The following is a 25740-nucleotide window of genomic DNA, read 5'->3' as shown; positions in this document are numbered from 1 at the left end:
TGATTTTAAAAGGGTAAATATAGCCTGAAGTTGGCAGTTGTCCACTTATGTTGCAGCGTATGCTGGTAGTTGAGCTTGAAGTCAGATATGCAGAGGTGGGGAGGGGGTGTTTGCAGGTTATTAAAACTGACCTACTCCTACAAGAGGTGCTCCAGATACCTTTATCTGCCTCTAATGTATCGAGCACATAAACTTGCATGTGCATTGACATACAACAAACTGTTAAAAAAAAGTCAAAATTTATTTTTGTAGCACTTTACACAAAGCACATTATTTAAAAGCAGCTTACAGAAAATCATGCTGTTAATTTTCAGCTTGTTGCTTATATATCCAAATTTATATAAAGAGCTGGGTGATAATAATACAGGATTATTTTGTGATTTAAAAGAAAAAATAGGCAGCTGAGGTCTTTCTTTTCTCAGCATATTTGTCTCCCTGGTCTTTTTCTCAAAGCTGACTCATACGTTGTTGCAATCATTTCCCAAAAATGTTTTGTGTAGTATAAGCTAATTTGCATACATTTTGCCATTTTCATTTGCTTGTGTTGTGATTTATTCCATTTAAAGTGTACAGGATAAATAAAAAGTAATAACTGCTTATAGTCTTTGCAGATGCTGCATTTTTTTAAATGGAATCAAATTTCTTGTTTGTCTTGTATTTAATCTGTTTTCTTGACCAAGACAGTGAATGTTGCACAGCTTGATCCAAATGAAAAACTACAGACACGTAATTGTTAGATCTATTTTTATACATAGAGATGCTGGAGTAATGGTTAGCATGCAGTACTGACGTAATCAGGAACTACTCAACACATCATTTGCTCCTAACCGTAGCTGGGCACACAAATAATCTCAGTTTAAAATACTAGATAAGATATAGATTCTCATTTTAGCATCTACTATTAAGGATAGCACCTGAAACGGATTCTCTATAACAACTGAAATAAAATAGGGCTGCATTATCTGTGTGAGTGGAAACAATGGCTTTCTTCAAATAAAGCTGTTTTAAATACATGCTGGAGGGCCAAACGGGTCGTTGTTGAAGTTGAAATGGGATTGGCTGCTGCGGCAGAGGCAGTAGGAGGGTAGGAAGTGATGACGCACGAAGACTGTCCTCGGGTGCATTTTTATGTATTAACACACTATTGTTGGCAGAGTGCCACACGCACAGTGCATCAAGCCAAAGCTTTCGTTGATATTATCTTTCCAAGTTTAAACTTTAGTCTGTTGAGTGGTTCAGTAGATGAGAAACAGGACAGTCATGGAATTAGATTATGCTGAGTAAGTGATTGTTTTAAACTACAGTTTTAGTGCAAGTTTTTGTGATTGCATTTTTTTAGTGTTATGTAAATTCTTATTAGACACAGTTGTGTACATTCACATTATATGAAGAATGCTGTCCTAAAACCTAAAAATGTTGTAGCCTAAAAAGTCATTTTATTCTACATGGAAGCAGGTCATCAGCTGAATAATGCTTATTTTATCTCTTTAACCACCTATCAGACAGTTTTTGATCATGGAATAAATTAATAGTTAGGAGCGTTTGTTGGTTGTGAAATTATTGAGTGCACTTTTAGGTTATTTGCACAATTGTAAATCTGGAAGTGGTTCCATGTGAAGAATATCATTGCAGTTAAAGTGAGTGCTGTTTCATTTGTGGCAAACTTTCAACTATTACAAGTGTTTGGCATGCAAACTTTGATTTTGCCTTTGATTTTATCAGTGTGTAACTTCTCTGTAACCTCTTCCTGAAATGGGTCCTACCCACACAAAGCAAGTGAAATCTTTGCGTATGAGCTTTGAGATAACGCAGTTCTGATTTCCCTTGAGGGGTTTTCCAGCTACTAACCTGGCCCTGCCACTTTCACCTTTGAGGGTGTAGAGGAGTTGGTGTAGGTAGAGGAGTTGAGTTGGAGTGTAGATAAGTAATTGATTGATGGAGTGCTTTTTTCTTGGGTGGAGAGAGAGAGAAAGGTCTGGTTGGAACCAGTTGGGGCTGGATATGCTTGTTGCGTTTTGTTTTAAAGTGGGTACCAGGATAAACATTTGGCCTTTGTTCACTTTGTAGGCACTCTTGATTTGGAGATCCCAGAAACACTTCCCGAAGTTATTGTATTAGTTTGCTCACCTGTCTGAATCACCTTTTTAAAGGTGTTGCCTTTAGAACCAAGGAGCAAAGATCTCCAATACTCGCTGTGCATTGTGGTAATTCATAGAGTAAACAAAACATGCTGAATTTAGGTTTAGCAGAAGGATGAGACACACAATCTAATCTGGAGGTCTCCACACCTGCTCTTGTGTAACCCCAATCACATGTGTCTTCTTGGAAAGATTTGGTTAGCTAGCTGCCTGCTGCCTGCCTGCATTATTACCAAACAGCTGTTTACAAGGACACTTTGGAATATGACTACCACAAAGACCTTAGCATTATATAAGGCTAGGCGACACTCAAGCAACTACATCATTACATAAATTCTCGTGAGTCACATTGGCTTGTCAAAATTTAATTAAGCCATGTGCAGGTAGTTTTATGCTTGCTTATTGTTTTTCAAAGTGACTTTTGAGCATGAGCATGAAAGTTTTCACTGACCGAAATAGGTCAAAATACAGATAATAAATAAAATTTCCCTAAACAACGATGTTAATAATAAAAACAACAAATAGTTAATTTTTGTTGTTTTTGGCACGTGTGACCTCATTCTAATAAATGATGTGCAACACAGCACAAATTGTTTATATTTCGTTATTACTGTAAACAGTAATACTATTAGGCTGCGTTTACACTGCAGGTCTTGATGCCCAAATCCGATTTTCTGACTATATCCTATTTTTTTGACGACCCGCTTACATCATCTTTTAAAAGTGACCCGTATCCGATTTTTGCATTTACACTACACTGCTGAAACTACCAAACTTAGACGTTCTGACCCGGAAATGGAAGTAAAACAGCACGAAATACAATGGATGCAGATGCAAATAATATTATACAGTGTTTTGCTTTCCACAATATTTTGAAAAGTCAACAAAAAAAATCAGCAAAAACATTGGTCTCGTACCGCGCGGCGGAGAAAAAAAAAAGCGCTTAAACCGTGCCTCCCCATATCTCGTGAAATGTCTTCAAACACGGATTTATTTCTTTAACAACCCCTGCATTTTTGCCTGCACTGTCTCTTCGCCCCAAAGACTTAAAAGACATGAAACCTTGGCATTGCTCCACTGTGTGTATCCTTCGTCCTCCATCGCGCTTATAATAAGTCATGTGATCTCAGTTGGTGGTGTCCACCTGAGTTGACGTCACTTTTTTTAATGACGTACGACTCGCATTTTACTGGGGAATATCCGATTTGTCTGCTTACATGGCACACGCAAAATGCACGTATCCGATTCATATCCCGATTTATTACCACATATGAATGAGGCCTGAATCCGATCTGAGAAAATCGGAATCCATGCGGTTTTTTTTACTGCTTACACGTTCACCCGGTCATATCCGATCTGTGCCACATGAGAGGAAAAAATCGGAATTGGGTCACTTGAACCATGCAGTGTAAATGGGGCCTTATTTGTCTGTTCACAGAAAATGAAATGATTCAATTTGGTACATGTGCACTGGTTGACAAATGGACATTTCTTCTTGCACTTAAACTGTTTAAAATCACTTAAATTTGTAAATTGGTAATACTTAAAAACATGTGAAAATAATAAACTTTCCTTAAGGACTATGCAGTGAAAACTGTCTCAAGACTTGAATATGGTTAAATTTTTGCTCCTCACCCCATTTATTAAGAATTGGAGAGCTCTACTGATAATCAAACTAAAGTATACAAAACAAGGCTGTATATAAGTTCATGAAATATGTAAAAAATAATCAAAATCTCAACAAGGTCCAAAAGCACAAATGTGTGTCAGCAGATTGTGTAGCGACAGCTACAGTCTAAGAACAGTTTTCCTGTCACATGCTACTCTTAAATAGTGTATTTCTAATCCATGACCTGATGGCACAGGATTCTCGCCATGACATCACGGAACACACATCAATCGCTGGGTCTAATCTTTTTCAGGACTGATGAACCCAGTGGCTAATATCAAATGTAATGGTTCATTAAGAGAGTTGAGTCAAAACATTTTCCAACTAGAACTGAGACCACCATTAAAGGCTCATTGTGTGTTAATTTGTTGTAGTCTTTTGGTATAGTTCATTAAAAAAATCACATTGGTGTACAGTTTTTTACAATGTGTTTTTTTACCTTACTTTATAACCGCTTTAAACCTTGACCTTACATCTCACGTCGTTTAGTCTTCTTAGCCCTGTGAATGTCTTGTTTACAATTGAAATATACATATACTTTAAAATTATACACACTTTTGGTTTTGATGCCAAATGCAAGTGCTGAAGTGCATCCTCTGGTGTTCTAATGCTTAAAGTTCAGTATGATTTGATCTAAGTGTTCTGTCTGAGAAGTATTGTACAGCACAAAAAATGCATAGACCTAGTATTTAAGATAATCACATAATTAGTTCTAATTGTGTTAAAATGTAAACATTTGAAGAATATGAACTATTTGCATTCAGAACTGTCTGTAAATTTTATATAAGTCCTTCTAACATATAACACAAGTAGTCCATGTGCTTTTGCTACACATTCAATTACATAAATGACTCTAACTTGATACTGAGTTCTAAAACTGCCTGCAAGGTGGTTATGTGGTTCATGTTTTTATATAATTAGGTTTAGTTTTAGGTTTTTTTTGGTCTGATCTTTACTTGGTTAACATTACAATATGTGTTTTTGTTACAGAGAGAAAATATTAAATGTATGCGTTTCAAGTCGTTTTAGAATATAATGAAAGATGCTGAAGATCAGATATACTTTGCAATACATTATTTTGCTACAGACCTATATAATTAAACTGTATAATTAAGTTTTTTTCAACTTATGGAAAGCTGTTATTGTCCCCATTTATCTTTCTTGATTCTGTGTTTCATGTGTTATAGACACACAACTGAATTCAGCCACGCCCCATAATACTATGGAGTACAGAGCAGTTGTTGGTCTTTTGAGGTCAAGTGACCTGAAAAAACAAATGCTGAATTGAGATTTTGACTATAGGTTGTTTTAATAGTGGTGGCATTGGACTTAGACATGATATTTTTAGCAGGCAAAGTTTTGCTTAAGAGGCCAGAGAGTACATGTATTTGGCTTGTAAAGTAAGATTTTGAATACTGGGTGGATTGATCGCTTTGAATCGTGTGTCTTTAAACAATGCAACAGTTCAAATGTAAATGTGATGTATATAATTGAAAATCATACTTGCATACTAATAAGAAGATAGTGTGGACTTTGTCTTTGTAAAGTTAATCTAATGTGATAGCTACATACATATAAACAAATGTGGTCTAGTAAAAGTTACCTTTTTTTCATGTGTTTCAAATGTTTTTTTCTGTTTAGTTTCTACCATTCACTGCAGATCATGTGCCCTGTTCCCCAAATAGTACCATATGATTGTATTAGAAGAGATATCAATATAGGTCTGTCAGCTGTAATTATATTAAAATGCAGTGTTCTGCTTCATGCCCCCCAGGTAGAGTGTATCACAGGAAGACACCCTTAGGGTTTAAATAAAGTTCACATTAATGGCTAATAATGTGTCAAAATTGAAGGTCACATCTCTAGATCACCTGATATGACTTATAAGAAGGACAAAAGTAATAATTTTCACTAGGGTTACAAGGTTATAGTTAAAGATTCACACAACTGAAAGGCTGAAAGCCATATTTTCACGTTTTCGTTGGGTTTGCATAAGTTTATGTGACTTGCGATTAACAGTGTCACAGTGCCTGACCAGTGCGTTACTATATAAACCTGGAAATTCAAAGGTTTAGTGGTGGCGTGTCATCATCACCCTGTAGGTTACTGGGTTACAGTAGGCACTCAGCCAGACATAATTATGTCTCATTGGTGCTAATAATTCAAACAGGTGTGAGCTGGGTAGTGAAGCAAGTAATTTAACCATTGACGTACATGCCATTATGATTTTTGCAGGAAACTTTTATACAGTGGGCAGGAACTGCTTTATTTACACGTGAGAAACGACTAGGAAACATGTCTCAAACAATTCAAGAGGACAAAAAAAGTTGATATTAAAGAGCAGCCATCTACACTTGGCCAGCAACCAAGTAACTTAGAATAGCTATAGCATATGTTTAAATAATTGTGGCTAATCCAATCAAATTTAAAGTAAAAACTGATGCATTTTTAAAATATAATTCAGTGGTATTATTCCAAAATGTTCATTGCCATTGATTATATATATAATGTTACATAGTGTTCAAAAGTTTGGGGATCAGTAAGATTTTTAAGTTTTTTTTTGTGCTGCTAGCTCATCAAGGCTGTATTTTTTTTTGGACAAAAATACAGTAAAATAGAAAATAATTTGTAAAATATTATTGCAATTTATACATAACGGCTTTCTATTATAAATATAAAAAAATACATTTATTACTGTGCTGGCAAAATTTGTGCTGGTCTTCAGTGTCACATGATCCTTCAGAAATCATTATACTATGCTGATTTATTATCAGTGTTGGAAAACATTTTGAGCTGTTTCAAAGTGTTTGTACTGACCCAGATTTTTGGACAGTAGTGTAATTTATTTGTTATAGGATATTTCTATTTTGATAAAGGCTGGGGGGGGGGGGGGGGGGGTATGGTCTTTTTAACTCTTTATTCATCAAGAATCCTGAAACAAGTATAAGAATAATTAAATTAAGTATTAAATAAAAACGCAGCATAATTGTTTAGATAAATCATAATAATAAATCAACATATTATAATGATTGGGTGAAGGTATCATGTGACACTGAAGAGTTGCAGCAATGGCTGAAGGAAAATCCACTCTTTGCATCTACAGAAATAAATTATATTTAAAGTATATTAAAATAGAACACCGTTATTTTAAATTGTAGCCAATAAGATTTCACAATATAACCCGTTTCTTTCTTGAATCGTTGATCAAAAAAATGCATCCTCGGTGAGCATCAGAGACGTATTAAAAAAAAAACAACAGAGATATGATAATTTTATTTCTATTCAATTTGTTTCTTTTGTGCCCCCGCCCCCCAAAACAAAAATGAAATATGCAAAGTTTTAAGAATTTAATAAATGTATATAAATTTCTCTGCAGAAATCACACAATATATAAGTGGAATTGTGCAAAAAACGAAACAAACAAAAAACAAAAACCGGCAATTTCTTTTAGGAAACAAATTCTTTCCGCGTGACATTTTATATCAACTGACCACACATTTTTTGTGAATTGATTGCACTTTTCATATTTAGTGAACTTACCATTTTGATGCCAAGTAACCACTTGTAGTTACCGTAGGCATGAAATAAAACACATTATACAAGCCATGCATGGTAAATCTAGAAAGGTCTTGGTCAGACGGTAATCCATTAACGTACTCTACTCTCTGTCAATCCCTATACAATCCTGTTTGGGTCAAAGAGTGGTAAGTCACAAATCAGTAAACCTGAAGGGAGGCCTTCTTTATATGGCGCATCGCAGTTCCGGTGACCAGGCAAATTGGCTCTGGTCAGGCGGACTATTTTATTTCTTCAGATCGCAAAGGGATAACAGTTTTTATTTTTTCACCACTAAGAGGATGAAAACCAGTCAGGTGTCCTGTTGTGTGTGTCCAGACAGCTGTCCTGCCTCTTTTATGTGCACTTATGGAGTGCTGGGATTACTGCTTTGAAGGAGTTCAGTGTTTGCAAGCCGAAATGCCACAATCTGTTTGGGCTAAAGGACACTGTACAGCCACAGTGAGGGGGACGCAGAGTGATGCCCACCTTGAACTGCAGATCAGTTTTAGCGTCTCTGGGGCCAGACAGTAGATCTGGCCTGTTTTCCTATAGATTGTGGATCCGAAATGTGCTGATGATTGCCTCACTTTGATGTGAGTTTGACTGTTTCAACTCGATGTCTCCTTTGTGTGAAGGGGACGGGGGGGGGGGTGGAAAACTGAAGAGGTATCGTACTCCTATATGGCGCGATTGGGGCGCATACCAACTTAGTTGGTGTTATCCATACTCCCTGCCTGGTTTCTTTGACGTCGCGCCAAATAACTGTCCGTCGTCAGTAGAGCGTACCTTCCACCTGTCAAAAGACAGGGCCGCTTTTTTGTTTTTAGGATGGAAAATTTCAGACGATTGGACTCATTTTCTGTCTCTGTGCTCTTCCGTAGAAATACACTGGCCAGTGTCGTCTACCTACCATCTCCTGTGCCCGCACCATGACGACTGGGTAATCTTCTGTCGCCTTGCGTCACTTCCTACAAAACATTTCCGATGTCTGAGGACTCGGGAATCCAAACCGTACCTGTTCTACCTCCCTGGAGGTGCAGAATGAAGCAGCTGGATGCAGTTTCAATTGTCGACGCTAAGTGCATAGTATTGGAGTAGTTTCGCGGAGGTGGGGCGAACTTGGCTGGGCGTATGAGTAGCGCAGCAGCAGCCAAGACCCTCATGCTTCACACTCACAAACAGCCCGGAAGATGGCAAATTCCCTCCCATGAGGAATGTGGAGAGTGAAGAGCAGTCGGGTCCAGTTGGAGTGGAACTGAGTTCCCATGGCCAAGGGAGTCCAATGGGAATGGATTACGGTCAGGAAATGAATCGCACTGGCAACGAGTCTTCTGGGAGTTCCAACACATCCGAAGCAAGGACTCGGACTATAGAGTCATCGGGAAGTCACAAAAGGTTAACATTAGTTATCATCTGTTTGTCTGTGACTTCGCAGTGGTGCCCAAATAAGTATGTAGCAACTAGTATAATTCTTAGTGGGGTACTTATATGCATTAGCTGTAGAAGGTTCTAGCGTACGACATTGGGACACCCCCAAAGTGAGCACACAACACTCACCATCTATCTTTGTTGGTATATACGATACATTTATTACATACCTCGATATATTTTATGTATGGGTGGCCCTCAAAGTGCCCTGGGTGGCATTCTTAATTAGCTTAGTAGTGGTCTGACAGCGGCTATTGATGTCAGCCAAGCTATTGCAGTCGTCATGATTTAAACGGGGGAGGAAAAAGGCGGGGGGGGGGGGCTATTCTGGGGGGGGTAGGGGCGCTAAAAAATTGCAAATCTTCCAGGGCACTGGAACTTTCGCTCCTGAAAAATCCAACAATGCATTGCAAAAGCCAACGAGCATCAATGCCACTTATGTTCCCTTAAAATAATTTGAAGCGTGAAACATAAAACGGACAAGCCAACTCCGTAAATGCAAACAATTAGTATAATAGTTATTTCAGCATAAACGCATCTCTAGCCAGGTGTAAGCATGTCTAGTTAAAACATAATTAATATTTGCTAAAATGGTGTAAGGATTGTAACAGAAACATGTGTTTTAAAGAAGAATTTAAATAATATATTTGCACCCATTTGACCTCTCAGGGACTACTGCCTTTTTTTTTTTATTTTTTTGGAACTTGATGGTGGATAGATAATATATTTGCACAGTTAGCTATCTGCTTTTGACAATGCCTACTATTGCTAACTACTATTCTAACTATTTATAGCATTATTTTTTATTATTTTTTTAATGATTTGCATGCAGCACATATAATGATTTTAAACAATTTACAGATTCATGCAATATTTGTACTTTTAAACAGTATAGTACTGTTAAATATTTATTTCGTACTGACAACAAAATTTTGGATTGCACAATTTCTAATTAATCTTATGGTGCGGTTTTTTTTTTTTCAATTTTGAACTAGTCATTAGCGCCCTATGCTGCAGACCCCGGATTTGAATAGCTTTTCACAACATCAGGTGTTTTTCGTCCCCTAAGTACTTGACTTTTCATTTCTACCCTTGTTCCCCCTCTTTTGTTTTTGGGTATTTAAGGCAACAGGAAAAAATTTTCGTGAAAAAGACACCAAGATTTTTGATGAATTTTGGTGTGTATTTCAAGTTTTCAGTTTGCAGACCAAAACCGGATCTACTACTTTTGCACTTATTTTCAGAGATGAAAACATGATAAGTTTTTAAAAGCAGCAGAAAGTACAACCCCCCCGGGAAAGGGCAACTGTAGCATTTCAAATAATTTAAAACTTTGCCTGGCTGTGTTTAAATAAAGAAAAGAGATTGGTTGTTGTTTTTTCCAGTGGTTTCCGGACTTCAGCTCAGTATTTATTTTTTTTGGCTAAAAGTGTAAAATGTTATGTTTTAGAATGTTTTAAAATTTTTCCTCCTCATAAGCCAAAATTTGAATTTTTTTTTTCAGGGCATAAGCTTTCAAAATTTGTGGTTTTTAAACTTTTTTTTTCTTTTTCCCCCCCTTTTTTTAAAAGGTTTTTCAGTACAAGAAATTAATTTGGAACAAAAAAAAGAAAAAATTACTTTTTTGATTAAAAATATTACCCCCCTGTTACTGGCGGATATTATTTGAAGAAATGTAATAATAAAATAATAAAATGTTTAAATTTAAATTATTAAAAAAGACCCAGAAATCTAGAAAATTAAGACGGTCATAGTTGGCACTGCCAAAATGGCATTCAAGTTGTTTAGGGGTTAATCATTTGAAAATTTCTATTTTTCCCGTCAATTTTTGGGAAATTTTAAACATGGTTTTCCAGACTTCTAGTATATAAGATCCTTCTGAAAAAAGGGTATTGATGGGGAAAATCTGCCACTGTTCCCCCAAATCGTCAGTGCGAAGTTAAGTATTTTTCCCCGACATTGCACCACGGTTCCTTTTACAACGTAGTTTGTTCGTGTACAGGACGGGTTTCGGTCAACGAGAGCTTGGAAAAAATTTAAAGTTCTGCCTTCCCCCATCTTTTTTTCTCTTATTTTGCAAGCAGTCAGTCTTTGATTTTATAAAAAGAAGAATATATTGATTGTTCTCGAATTTAAATGGTTAGATCAGAACACAGGCTGGAGCACAGGCCTCCCGGTCACATTCTCATATTTTTTCCCCTTTTAAATGGGATCTGAACCAGTTCTAGGAGCGTATTTGCGTCATTAAATGTGTTCCCTACACTAATCGCTCTGATCATGCCTTTCTTGTGGCACCAGTGCTTAAGTGAGACTAAATGGATCTAGTCTCTCTGAAGGTTGAAGTCAGCATGTTATAAGGCCACACTTCTCTGCATGTGTAGCTTGTATAAATATCTTCCAAATTCTCCGATCTCATTAGCCACTGAAATGACTGACTGTATCAATAGCATCGAGACACATTGCCCTGCTAGACTAACACAGATATGCTTTATATAATTCGCTCTGAGCTCTTAGCTCAGCTAAGAAGTGCAACATGTGAAGCCTGTTTCTATTCAAAGCTACCTATTGGGCTATTTATAATCACTCCTGTTGTATTTATGTCCCTCAGCATGTCACCTGCAGCTGGACGTTGGACTTGTTATAGTATCAGCGCACTAAGTTGGAGCGATTTAATCTTACCCCTGGTCTGCCTCAGTTATCTTTTTACTAGAAGCCTGCAATGCACCCAAGCCATTCTTAGCTGTGCTAATGGTGGCCTGGCTGGGAATGGCACACATGACATCGTAATTTTTGGTGGCAAATTGTATAACTGGGATGGAGAGCAATGTTCCAAGTGACCTCCATCTTGAACAGGAGCAACTATTTTTCTGTTTGATTGTCCACAATGATTGAAAATGTCCTGTGAGAATGAGGTTTTGTGCTGAAGTTACTGCTTGCTTTTTCTCTTGCAACAACAGCCTGTCCTGATTGGCTTCAGCTGGCATACTGAATGAATCATTTGTCGATAATGTCATCATGTTTGTTTGCGTGGATGCATGATGTTTCTGAGTCAAACCTGATGTCAAACATATTTTAGATTAATGCAGATATATAGTATTGTGTGTGTGATTCGTGTGTTGGTTTTGGGCCACTTTATTCATTTTATACTTAATTTAATCAACAGTTGTAAAGCAATAAAGGGTATCATAACTGAATTTAAAATGACATCTGTGAAGATTAATAGTCAGAAAGGATTTGTCTGTAGTTTTGACTTGTTTTATGATGGCTATATGTGTCAGTTCCCCAGTTCAGAGCAGGACCACCCCTCTACCAGCGGCTGCAGGTTAACAAACACATAACCCTTCTACAGTGTCCCTGCAGTAGAATTTTAATTTTATTTTATTTTATTTTATTTTATTTTTATTTAATTTAAAACAAATTGTTACTATAATATATTACTTTCTATATGTTTATTTATATTTTGTATTATAATTTTCTATTATTTCCTATATGTATTTATTTTGATTTGTTTTAATTTATTTATATAGTTGAATAATTTATGAAGCTTTATGTATGTCATTCCTGGACTCCAGCAAAAAGCAATTTTTAGCCAAATTGTCGCTACAAGTACAAATAATTTATTTTTCAAAATCTTTACAACATACCTTGTACAACTTTAAGGCAAACTGCTTTGACTTGTGCATTCCACATCATTTTTTCTTATCTTCCTAGCAAAGAGAATGGATGTGTTTAGATGGGTTTTATAAATTAATGCTGACAATATAATTTGTTGCATGTGTTTTTGTTGTTTTGGGCACCTGCCAGGTAATGCGAAGAATGACCGCCAGGGCTAAGACACAGAACGAGTTGATTACAAACACTTTGAAAATAGCTGCATTGCTTCATTTTCCGCCAGGAAACGCGGAACAAGGGCACCGCCCAGTCGCCGCCCTCTCAAGCACTCCTGCCCGTATGCCCTGCGGCTAGCGTCAGCCAGGTGGAAGGTGCGCAGTAACATTCTGAAGTTCAGTATATCTGTACATAGTCCTACCAACACCAGCCTAACGACTTTGCCTGCTCACAAGGACATAGTCCTAACCGTCTGATACCTTGTCAATTACATATTTTATGAGTTCATTTGTTGCAGACGCATGCAACTGGAAAGCTATGGGCAATATAAAATATCAACTTTAAAGCCCAAATAACCCATCCTATTGGCCACGTGAAAGAAATGCAAAGCAATATTTCAGAAAAAGTAGAACTATTTGGGAAACCCATCATGGCACCTGATTAATAAGCTGATCAGTGTTTCTGTCTGCACCATGTTTAGATTGTCAATTTTTACAATGCATATTACATTTGCATAATCTCCGTTATTGTCGAAGGACTTAATATATATGTTTGCTTTATCGATGAATATATGTACAATCATTCTCAATTACACGGATTGGTTATTGTCATTGTATGCATTAATTAGTCGATACAACACAAGTAACCAGTCGAAACCTGAGCTAATACGCCTACAGTTTGTTTTTCATGTTTTTTTTATTATTAGGCACATAATACTAAACTTAATTTGTACTAATAGGTCTGATTCTAACTGCATTTATTTTTGACATTGACGTTTTTTATTTCAGCAAACGAAGAATCTACCAGCTGCTTTTATGATTAATGATAGTCAAACCATCAGGGCTTGACGTTTCCAATCATGACCATAGGAGGAGATAGACAGCATCACCTCTGAATATACCCTCCTCAAACAGCAAAAACACAGTATGTTTAACTTTTTTATTTGTGTCATTTTTTTATTTACCATTTATTGTTTATTAAGGAACGTTTATTGTTTGTTATTTGCTGAGACCAGATACAACACTTAGCATGTTTTGTCAAGAAGATTCTTGCAAATGGCATATTACCGTTTTGTTTGAGTTGTCTTCGATCTGGGGATCTGTTGGTATGTGGAAAGATTGTCTAATGGCGTGTAATTTCACAGGGATTGTCTACGGTCACTACCAGGCAGCGTCCATTTTGAACTGCAAACCCCCCCGGTACGTGTTCAGGAATGCCTAAGTTTGTGGAGTTTTCTTACGCCGGGCAGGAGTTTAGCGTGTTTTATAGGCGTTACAACGCCGAACCAACACCATAACAGGCTACCGGTCTACGAGCATGTGCACTGGCGTCCGGTACAACACCACTACACGACGACTCCATACTATCTTATGGCCTAGATATTTTAAAACATAACATAGTCAACATCAAAAAAATCTTTTCAATTAGTTTACTAATGGACTTTTAGCAAAGGACCTTAAGCATTGAACCTACAAGATCAGTAGACAACAGAACACTAATGGTGCACAAGTATACCAAAGGCCTCTGTGTGACTGTGTTTCTTATTCATGTAACAAAACCAGTGTCTACACTATTGGTATGGCGTCTTTGTTGTTCTTCTTGAATCCATGAAGCAGCAACCACTATTAGCTTTGAGTTGAGAGCTGATTTAGTCACCTCTGAAAGACAAAGATGCTGGTTGAATTAAACCTTGAGCTCATCACTGTTGTTTTTCCTCTATTTAAAGAGTCAAGTCAACCCGCCATACTGCATGCAGTGGAGAAATCCTTCTTCTGTCGCATTAGGTGAGTGTGTGTGTGTGTGTTGGAGGGCTGTAAGTATCCTGTACACCATCTGTCACCATGTATTAAATTTTTTTAAGACCGGATTGAAAAATATTCCAGTTTTCCCTTTTTTGACAAGCCTGGCAAAAGTAATACCCTCTGGTGAACTTTTTGCCCCTGTGAATAGGAAGATTTTGATTACTAACGCATTTGAAGATTAGTTTGAAAACATGCATTCAGTTAACACCTTTTTAAGCAACGTAGTCCAGTCAATTGCTGGTGAACCTTTTCAAGGTTTGTACCTTTAAGAGAACATTGGATGTCCTAATACATTTGGCACTTGCTATGGAAAACATGTCTCAGTATTCAGTATCACCCTAGTATATTTATGGACCGTCAGATTTCTACGTTTTAAATATATCATAGTTATGTCCCCTTATTTTCACGTATTTTCAGCAAGTGGGTCTGACGTTCGGCTAAGCATTTCCCAATTGCTCTTGATACTTGCGTCTCTTAATGCCAAATATCTAACGATATATGCTTCACGAGGACGTAGTGCTTAATTAACGTCATTATTTTGTGGTACTTTGGTATACGCCGAGAGATTAGCCCTGACAGGTTGGCATCCTTCAAAAACACATCGGTTCCAGTACTCGTTACTAGAAAGTGTGCCAACTTTATGCCCCCCGCTCGTATCACCAACATGTCAATGTCATTAGAGTCCACTCCTTAGGTAGACAAGTTTGACGGAAGATCTGTGGATTTGACCGGCCTGACCCTACAGTCCCCTCCATTGATTCCAGTTGGCTTTCCATTTCAAGTGTCGAGCCCCGTTGGGTAGCAACGAGTCGAAAACTCAACTTTTTCAAACTGCAGGCCAAGACAGTTTAACAGATGTACTGCACATTATAAAAGAATGTCAAAGTTGTAAAGACTTTATGAGGTCTCGTTACAAAGACAGTGATGAATCTCACATTGTCTGCAGTATTTAACGACCCACGGACGGTTTATTTTGCTGAACACGGGAATGTGACCTGTCGTAATCACTTGTCTCTTAGACACCTACTTTTTTAAGAAGAACATGGAAAACTCTACACTGCAATTGTCAGTAAAATAAGGCCTGCTTACCTAATAACACAGAGACGTATTTATTACCAGATGTATTTTTGTTGCACCAGATTGTCGTAAAGCTAACTCTCTCCTGCCTGGTTCCCCAGCGGTCAAGTAACGGTCGTTGATGAAGACCTTGCAGTACATGATCCCCGTATCAGATGACTCCTAAATGCATCTACTTTCAGAAGACCAAATAAAGTGCTTTCTGCGATCACCTATCTGCTGCCTCCTGCTGGCCACAGAGTTCACTCTGGCTACGAGTAACAGTTCTTACTGACAGTTTCGAATGGATTTTCTTTCCAGTGAATATTTGAGCGTCATGGTTGAAAATTATAGTCCGCATTGAGAACGTAGACATGTGGGGCATGTTTGAATGAGGCCGTTTATGGAAGCATTGGCAGAAGTCTTAACTTTGATGAAGGGAATATCTCTTTGGGTTTGAGACTTTTAGTCTTTGCAACTTTACAGATCTTCTTTATGCACCAAGAGAGCTTGTAACACTCAAAGAAAAGGAAAAATTGAAATCGCATCCATATGACTACCCTTTAAATGCTTGAAATTAGTTTTATAGACATGAAATGTGCTTCCGTATGCATTTGTTTAGAAATCATACTGTTTTTAGAATGAATAGGAATAGGAAATCTCACTACAAGGTTGTGGTAGGCTGCTTACAGTGGACAAAGCCAATGTTTATTACTTCAGATATTTTTGTTGAATGTGTGTGTTAATCTCTCTGTCCTGTTCTCTAGCGGTGTTGGTAAAGGAGTGTGAGGAGAGATCTTCCAGTACCCCTATCCCTTCAGAATGACTCCTTATTTGATGAAGGTTCAGGATATGGAGCACTCTGAAGATCAATTTACTGCCTCCTTGCTGGCCGAGAGTAGTGCACTCAAACAAGTGCTACGAAAAGTTTTCAAGTTCTTTTACTACAATCTTCTGTATGTATAATGCATTTTTTTCCAGTATGTAGTGGTACAGTTTTTTTATCATTTTATAGTAACATTGAGGAAGACAGAATCATTATTAGTACAGTGAATTAGCTTGAGAACTGATTCTCTGAATTATTTGTTGTGGCTTAGCAATGTTACAAGAGATACATATTTTTTGGTGACCTAATAAATTCAGTTATTTAAATAAGAGTATTTTATAAACATTACCATTCAAAAATTTTATTATGTTTGTTCCTCAGCTCCAAGGATCCCCCACCGGACAAGCGAATCTTCACCACAACACACACTCCCAGCTGTGTGTTCCAGGATGTGGACGAGAGGTAAGAGTGCTAATACTTCACTGTTGACAGAACATGGTGATGATTAGCTGGTAACTTAAGCCCTGGGTGTTGCACTCCACAGCTGTACTATCCAACATATGCTTTTTTTCCATCCTCTCCTAATCATGCATATTAACCAAAAACAGTTGTTTGTCATAACCTTGCCAATGTATGTGATGTTTTTCCTGTAGGCCGTTTCCCATTACTATTATACCTGGCCCAGATTTGAATGGCAAACACCTGGGGGGTCCTGCTTACAACCTGCAATTCCCCAAGATCGACCATTCCATGGCTCGGCTAGCCCCAGAAGATTGAGTCTTCTGTTTTAGACTTGTTCTGTCTATTTAGTTCATTGAAGGTGGTCTTTAACTTTTTTGGTGGAAAGGTACGTCTTCATACCTTCATCAAGAGAACTATAGTCCAGTTGTTTGAGCAAATTGGGTGGATCATTTTTTTTAACATAAGAAAATGGGTTTTTAAATATTCTATCTAAATCTTTTTTTGCCTTCGCGGCCCATCAGTCGCCGTATGCTGGCCAGCCGTTCGCTCACTCAATCCGCTTCTGCGCTCGTATGAGAGTACATCCACCATAGACGACCATCTGGTCCAGCTTTGTCAATCCCTGGAGCCGGGCAAAAGTTTCTTTCGGTCATCGGCAGACCCATACAAGTTAGCATGCGTGAGTGCATACGATGACCCTAGAGAGAATATTAGCTAAAAAATGTAATTGCTGAAGCTTATTTATTTATTTGTACAAGAAGTTTATTCTTTTATTTATTCAGCAAGGATGCATTAAATTGATTAAAAAGGACAGTAAAGACATTTAAGTGCTTTTCTGTTGAACTTTCCTATTCATCAAAGAATCCAATAAAAAAGTATCACGCTTCCCACAAAAATGTTAAGCGAAAGCAACTGTTTTCCCCTTTTGATATATAGGAAAGGTTTTCTTGTGCAGCAAATAAGCATATTAATATGAATTTTCTGAAGGACCATGGAGTACTGATGCAGCTTTAGTATGATTCTGAATAAATTCTGCTTTGCTCACAGGATCATTACATTATAAATTCCAGACACCTTATTTCCAAGTGTAATAATAGTTCTAAATATATTCCGTATCAATACATGCTCCTTTGTGAACAGATAGAGGCTTATTTCCAGAAAAAAAAAAAAAAACAAATTAATGGTAGTAACTGTATTTTATCCATTCTACCAGGGGTCCCAGTGAATGAAGATGTGTTTGCAGGCTCCGGCCGCAGCTGAGGCCGTCGCCGAGACTCAGAACATCCAGGGACATCACTGAAGCTAAATTCCACATACTCCTGCTGCAGGTGCTGCAACTCAATGCCAGTGGAAAGAACCATATTAATTGGAACAGAGAATTTCATGAGGCTGTCATTAGCATCCCACCACATGATGTCAGAGATCCTGTGTACCAGACAGACTGTAGTTTAGTGTATGATGCCAAGTTTTTTCTCAGTAACCATTTACAATTTGTCAATTTAATGTGATGCCTGTGTTTTAAAAGCTTGTGTTGTGTATTTCCATCCTTTAGGGTGAGAGAAATGGTAAAACTGTTTTTGTGTGTTTAGCCTATACACAACAACGGTTTCAAGCGGCTATGGGAGGCTGGGCAGTAATGGATCACCCTCCTGAGTGTGGCGTCGTCTTATGAAAAGTAACAGCAACGTAACACGCCTTCGACAAGAGTAAAGGATGGCATGATAGCCAAACCGGGTGAGTCACATGATGAATTCAAGCTCCCCCCAAAAGTCAGTTTTTTAATTGCTTTTGTTTGTTTAATGCTTCAGATGCTCTTTTTTTTTTTTTATTCATGCATTGACACTAAGGAGGCTGTGGTGGATTTAGTTGCCCTTGTGTTTGTGTGTTTTCTCAGATCGGAGCTTTCAGTAGCTATGCAAAGGAGTTCACATGTCAGAAAACCATGAGCTGCAGTCCAAGAAGAGCCCTCCTAACACCAGTATGTACCACTATCCTCCACCATCTGTGCACATCCTCACTATCTGCCATCAGATCCTTGTGCTTTTGTGTGTAACTCAGATCTGTATCTCACACTAGGGCTTCATGTATTGATAGTGATTATATTAACAAACACTGCAATTGTGATTTGAACTGTGATAATTGGAATCATTTTTGGTTATTGCTTAGAAAGGAGCAAAAATGCATCAAATCTCTCAATACACTTTACACTGTTTCCTCTGCGCTATAACTATCAAATTTTCAGTTGACCCAAAAATGAGTGAAAACAATATTCGCAAACTGCAGCATGTAATAATTTTAAACTCTAATCTAATCTAATATAATAGCCAATTTTCGTATTGTATTATTTTTTTACACCTATTTTTTTTTTTTTTTCATGTCAAGGGCATATGGTACGATATTTTAAATTTGTTTGTGTGTGTGTTTATTTTATTTTTTTTTAAAGAAATGAATACTTTTATTCTGCAATGATTTCATTAAAGTGACATTAGAGTTTATAATGTACAAAAAGATTTAATTTCCATAAATGCTTTCTTTTGAAACTTTCTGTTCATCAAAGAAGCCTGAATTTACAAAAAAAGTATCAGAGTTTTCACAAAAATATACGCAGTCTTTTTCAACATAACTAAATTCTAGAAGAAATGTTGGTCATCAATCGGCATATTATCCATGATCTCTGATTTCTTTCCATGTTACATCATCCTATATTTTTTATTATTGATTATTTTGTATAATAGATCAATTAATTTACATTTGAGCCGTAATAATCACACAGAAACTGACATTTAGATTTTAATTTGACTATTTGCAGCCCTTCTGAAGTCCTTTTTTTAAGCTCTGCCGAGACTCTACAGAAAGATTCAGTGGCGCGCGCGCGTGATACCCAAAGAACTGGATAGAGTCCCCCCGTGAGGCGCATGCTGCAGTGCAAGAGGAAGCCCCTGGGCCTGTAAAGACCAGACCGCCTACTCCCCATCAAACGATTAGTTGCCTAGACAGCCGCGAATCAGGTACCAAGACACAAAAGTCCCATCACTGTGAAAACTTACGGTGCCATGGACAGAGACTGTCTCGACTCACTTAAAACCACTTTAACAATTCTGTTGATTCCTGTTGGTGCAAAGAGAGTATGAGAAACTGAATCTGCTGCGTGCTATGAAGGATGAATGAACTTGTTTTCGTGGGACGGCAGAGGACATTAGGTTTCACAGGATTTAAGTCCAGATTAGCACTCTTTCTCAACAGGATAATTGTTTCTACATATTTAGCCTGAAGCTTAAAATCAATGGTAAAATGACACAAAAATTAAGCATCCTGCTTTATTTAATTCATTTGACACGATGTGTTTTCTTTGGTTTTGAAAAATCCCCTCATAATGTTAGCGCAGTTATTTACTAATTTTTTTTTTTTTGTTGCAATATTCACTGCAACCATAGCTTGCACTATTTTTCATGCGATTTTCAAAAGAGATTTAGCGAGCAAAGTAATCGGATTTTGACATGCATGTGCCACTTCCACCACAATAATCAAATGATTACAGGAGACATAATGGCAGTACAAAACAAATGTAATACATGCAAAAACCAAGCAGATTAGAGGGGCTTTTATGATACATTCAAGCAGCTGTTAGTCATTTTGTAACAACTCGTTTCCATTGACTGTCTTTCTTCTCTCCGTCTTTATTTTGGAGAGCTGTAAACGCGGCCCAATTACATGAAGAGAGAGTGCCAGTCCTCCTCAAACACAACATCCTCAAACTGATCTAAGACAAGCAGAGAGTGTTGAGAGAGCTCCATGCAAGTGTCTGAAGGTACTAGGAAACAGTCATTTTCCAAGATTATTTTTCTGGCAAAAAGTTGAGCAGGCTCCCATATTATAATATTTTGCCATTTGTAGAGTGCAATGTATACAATAACATGTAAAACTCCATACAGTTTCATACCATACACACACTTTTACTACCCCAAAACGCTTACATAATTTTATTGCAACCGATTAATTGATTGCATTTTATTTACGACTAAACAATTTTACCAACCATATTACATTCTATAAATTCAGTGTTACCTACATTCTCACACCACATTTTTTACTTAATGAGTGCTAATGAGCAAAAGATAGAATTTAGACAACTCGGGCTGAGAGACATGACAGAGCAGGATTAATTTTGACAATAGTGAAACAAAGTCTCAGCTTTCAACCTGTCAGTTTTATTAACAACCAAATGATAAGAACAGTTTGCAATTATGGAATAAACATGGAATGAACATCCTGAGGCATGTTAAGAAAGATACACTGCAAAAAAAGACAAGATATATATATATATATATATATATATATATGTATATATATATGCTGTATATATATATATATATATATGATGTGTTATTTTCCATATCAGGTAATCTTGATTAGTCAATCCATGTAAATCCTCTTTTGGTTCTGCATTTTCTCTTGTTCAGATGTGGGCCCATCTCAATGACCCAACCAGGTCTCTCATCATTAGATGTGTCTAAGAAGCCTCCATGCAGGTGGGGTGTGAGTCGTCTCTGACCCACTCGCGCTGCCCAGTAAACCTGAGTGTGATGGTCCTCACCAGCCAGTGCAAGCTACAGCAGCACCATTTGTGATGTAGGAGACAAAAAGGTAACATTGATTTCTTCTGTATAGCTGTCGTCGTACGTTGTCTGTCTTCCTTTCCTGTCTATCTGTTCTTATAAATAATGTTTATTTTACAAAGACCTAGTTTTGAAAACTGCCATAATTCTGCTGCCTACATGGGAATATTTATAGTTTCCATTACATAAAGCACATTTAGCAAACTTTCATTTAATTGCATTTGCAATTTCTTGCACAATACTAAAAAGTGATCTGTGGCTTGGAGTTGATAAGGACAAAGGTATATTAATTACAGTATCTTTTATACTGATATAATTTTTCATTAGTTTTTTGGTTCTAATATTTAATAATGTCATGCTAAGCTTATCTAATAATGTAAATATATGATATAAATTATTGTCAATTATTCTAATTATTTGGTATAAAAAATGGATAATAATAAATAATGGTTTTCTATATAATATTTATTTATTTATTTATACATATATAAATAGTGATAAAACAATAGATGATGATGAAATAAGATATAAATTATAACATAAATAATTGTTCGGAGTCATGGATTTATAATAAAAAATGTATAATTAATAAACAACATTTAAAGTACCAAGTATAATTAACTTCTAAAACATAAATTTGCTATAATGATAAGCGTTATTTTCATGTTATAAAATATGACAAATCTATACGTTGTTTGTCCAAAAAAAAAAAAAATGGATAGCTTTTTAATATTTACAGCAGATTATATTTTTTTATTTTTATTATTTTTGTGGTAAAAAAAAATTTATGGTAAATTTACCCTATTAAAACAAAAAACGTGTTTATAACAGTGCCCTGATAAAATGCTAACCTATTTCAGCTCACTAGGTTTGGTGCATATCTCACTTTTCTGTATTCAGTGCTTATGTTTTTGTCTTTTTCCTTGGTAAAAAAACAACTGTTTTGTTTTATGGTTCGGTATCCTCAACAAGACACATCGCTCCAAAGCACGCAAGATTGTCTCGTCCACTTCAAAGTTAGTAAAACGGTCCCATGACATAGGGACCAAAAGTGATTGCGAACCATTTGATGATTTGATGAGTAAATAAGTTCATATCACCCCGGCAGGGCTTCAGGAATGAACTCCGCGCATCTTTCTAGCAGTTTTTTCCCCTATTCCCAGCCCAACATGCAATGAGATAAACGTGAGAAGGCCCTTGATGCAAGCCCGTAACAAGTGCTGGTCGTGTCCCTGAGTTTGGGAAAAAACTTTGTTCATTGTAAGTTAACGCTTGTTTTGTTCTTTGCAGAGATCATCGCGATGTCCCCAGCGCTGAAGGCACTGGAAGGTCAGGGTCTCACTGTTTCCTCTGCTGCAGTCCCTCTGCCGCCCAATCAAGAGCGCGCTTAAAAGAAACTGGGCCTGACCACGTCAGGTTCTGGCACGCACCCCAGACGGAAGAGCGGCTTTCCTCAGCCGCTTCAGAAGCTGCGGAGGTGGTGCACTGTCTTTCAAAGCCGACTGCTCCCTCTATCTGTAGAAACAGAAAGGACAGGTCGCCTCTGATGGTACGGAAGGCTTTTAGTCAAAAGCTGCACAGCACTGTTTTCTTTTACCGTGAGCAGCTCATGATCCTGTTTCAGTGGTCTTTGAGCGGCGCGTCATCTCTGCTATGTCTCGAGTTTGTGCGCCTATATCAGCCAAAACTGTTGTGGAAAATACCTGATCATTTAATATAAACCGATCAAGATATCTGATAATTTAAAAAAAATGTATAATATAATGACCATCCATAATATTAGTATTGCATTTTAACAGTTATTCGTGAATTTTTATCTTATTTTTCTTACAAACATAAGGGACGAGTCGTGGCCTAATAGTTTGAGAGTCAGGTGTAACCCAAGTCGTGGGTTCGATCTTGCAGGATGTAGTGGGGGGACAGGTGAATGACACCATGACTGAGGGCTATTTACACAAACGTTTTTTAGCAAAACGAGAACTTTTATTGCTTTTTTGCCTGTTTCTTTACAGGCGTTTTGGGGACTGAAAACACATACTTTTGAAAACCGTGTTTCAAAGTGCAAGTTTTTAAAAATGCCCCCGTTATCATTTCCGTGTAAACAACCCAAAACAGGAATCTATTGAAAACGGTGCATCATGCGCAGGCGTAGGTACTGTTCGGTATATAGACTGCGCAAGTATGTGTTGATTTGAAAGGCAACGTTGAACCAAACCATACACAACATTGGTGGAGTAACGTTACTGTTGTTGCTTGCTCAAAAGAGTTGCTACACAACTTCTTCATCAAGTGGGATTTACTTCACCATAGTACAATCCAACAGCAGAAGAGCATCATATACAACATATAAATCGTCACTTCCCTACAGTGCGGTTTACTTCCAAGGTGACAGCGCCACTACTGGCCGGGCGTAGTACTACATAATACAGCGTTTTTGTCATTTGTTAACAGATATGTGTAAACCGCGAATCATTTTGAAAACATTGCGTGTATACGTCAACTTTTTAAAAATTCCACCGATTCCAAGTATGGGACACTATACCTGGCCACACATCCTTTTTCCTTTCCTTTCCTTCTTTCCCTTAATACATTTTTTTTTTTTTACTTTTTTTTTATAAACCTAACTTTTTTTTTTTTTTGTTTTTTTTTTACAGGCAATATTACAAAAGTAAAATAGGTGCATATAATTTCTTATTTTTGTTTAATATTTATATAATAATATTAATATTTTTTATAATAATATATATAACCCTAGAATAAGTAAGATTATGATTATATTAATTATATTATTGTAAACATAACAGTATTAATTACTAACTATATTAATTATGCTATTACATTTATATTTTACATCGTATTATATACTAACAGATAAAGCTTATTTGTTTATTCCCAATCACTTTTTTTTTTCTTTGATTGTAAATATAAAAAAAACTGCATCAAAGTATGTCACATGATTTAAGTTAGATAATTGTTTCCGTCTTTCGCTGCGCTGTCCCCATTGCTCGTTCGCTTTACGCAGGGTGGGGGCGGCGCACAGGAACACCGGACCCGCAGGGGTCGCACAAGAGACTAAGTCCAGCGGAGCACGGACAAACGAGTCTTCTGACAGCACTCCTTCATGCCGTAGACCTCCACCCAGACAAAAAAAAAACCTCAGCTGCAGGCCTCAACCAGACCTCCTGGTCTCCCCTCACACATCTCCCATCCACCGTCCCCATCGCCTATCCGCTGTGATGCCGCGTACCCCTGCAGATGTACCCGGGACCCTCAACGTGCAGCCAGGGTAGTGCTCCACTTCATGCTTTGGGGAGAGTCATGCAGCCAGGATCCTGCATCCCCGATTGCGCCCATCCAACCAACCGTATTCGCTCCTCGGGTCACGCCCTGGTGGCACGGGTACTGCCCAACTACGTGTTTTCCCACAGATGGCGGCCTCCACGACAGCCCGTTCCCCACACAGCCTACCTTTCAACCTCAGCCTAGTTTCCTGCACAGGCCCATTCCCTCGCACAGTCCACATTCACCATATCAGACCCCGTTCGGCCCCCAGAACCCCTTTACACAGACCCATTTCCCGCCACAGCCGTTTCTTTCGCATGTCCCGAGGCGCCCCCAAAACCACCGGAGCCCGAGCTGAGGGAAGTAGCCTTCCTTTCACGAGCCCCACCCCTCATTCCGTGGGTGGGGGGGCCGCCGTCTCCGCCTTTGTTCCATCACCGCTGCAGTTCGTTCGCCTTTGCAGCTCAACCTCTGCAGTTAGAGTGAGACTCAACGCGTTCTGAAAGGCAGGAGAGCAGGGCCGCCATCTGTTTGTAGTACCACATGCCAACTGAGCCAGTAGTGGAGAAGCCGGAACCACAGCCGGACAAGCTAAAACTGACAAGGATGTGCCACAGGTTCAAATCTTATTATAGTGCATTTTTTGCCACGTGGTTGTTAAAATACTTTCTTACTCTCCACATATTATTCTTTCATTTTGTCTTAAAAGTATTAAAACAGCACATAACGAAACAGAAAAACCTCAAGCAAAACTTGTTTGGACCAACAGGGATGGCAGTATTCCTTTTTTCTTCATTATAATAAATACAATACATGAATGTAAAATGACATACTATCATGCTGCTGAAAACTCTGTATTATTTCATTAGGCCTTAAGCAGAAAAATTTATTTAGAATCTCTACAACTAGTGGTCACACGTTGCTTCTGTATTTAAAATGAAATATAATAAATTCTAAGTAAATAAATGATTTGATAATAATTTGAATAGAATTGTTAGACCATCTGTTCAACTATTCCAGAATGCTATACACCCAGGCTGCTTAAACTTTTAGGTTTTTGAGCATGCAAAATTAT

The 25740-nt window shown here is 37.6% G+C and overlaps 2 protein-coding genes across 3 annotated transcripts in view; both read left to right on the top strand.

Moving 5' to 3' along the window:
* LOC109057331 overlaps positions 1–17082 on the top strand; it is a 28324-nt gene extending 11242 nt beyond the window's left edge. Inside the window, exons 4-5 of the mRNA XM_042719180.1 lie at positions 16687–16767; positions 16959–17082. Coding sequence (XP_042575114.1) covers positions 16687–16767; positions 16959–17082 — 205 coding nt within the window. The remainder of the gene's footprint in view (positions 1–16686; positions 16768–16958) is intronic.
* The window catches only part of LOC109057293 (period circadian protein homolog 2-like), a 368217-nt gene that overhangs the window by 1613 nt on the left and 340864 nt on the right, over positions 1–25740 (top strand). The window lies entirely within an intron of this gene.

Source organism: Cyprinus carpio, chromosome B2 (assembly GCF_018340385.1).
Source record: "Cyprinus carpio isolate SPL01 chromosome B2, ASM1834038v1, whole genome shotgun sequence".
In the NCBI taxonomy this organism is placed as follows: domain Eukaryota; kingdom Metazoa; phylum Chordata; class Actinopteri; order Cypriniformes; family Cyprinidae; genus Cyprinus; species Cyprinus carpio.
The sequence above is the reverse complement of the archived record's forward strand: the minus strand, read 5'-3'. Positions and strand labels throughout refer to the sequence as shown.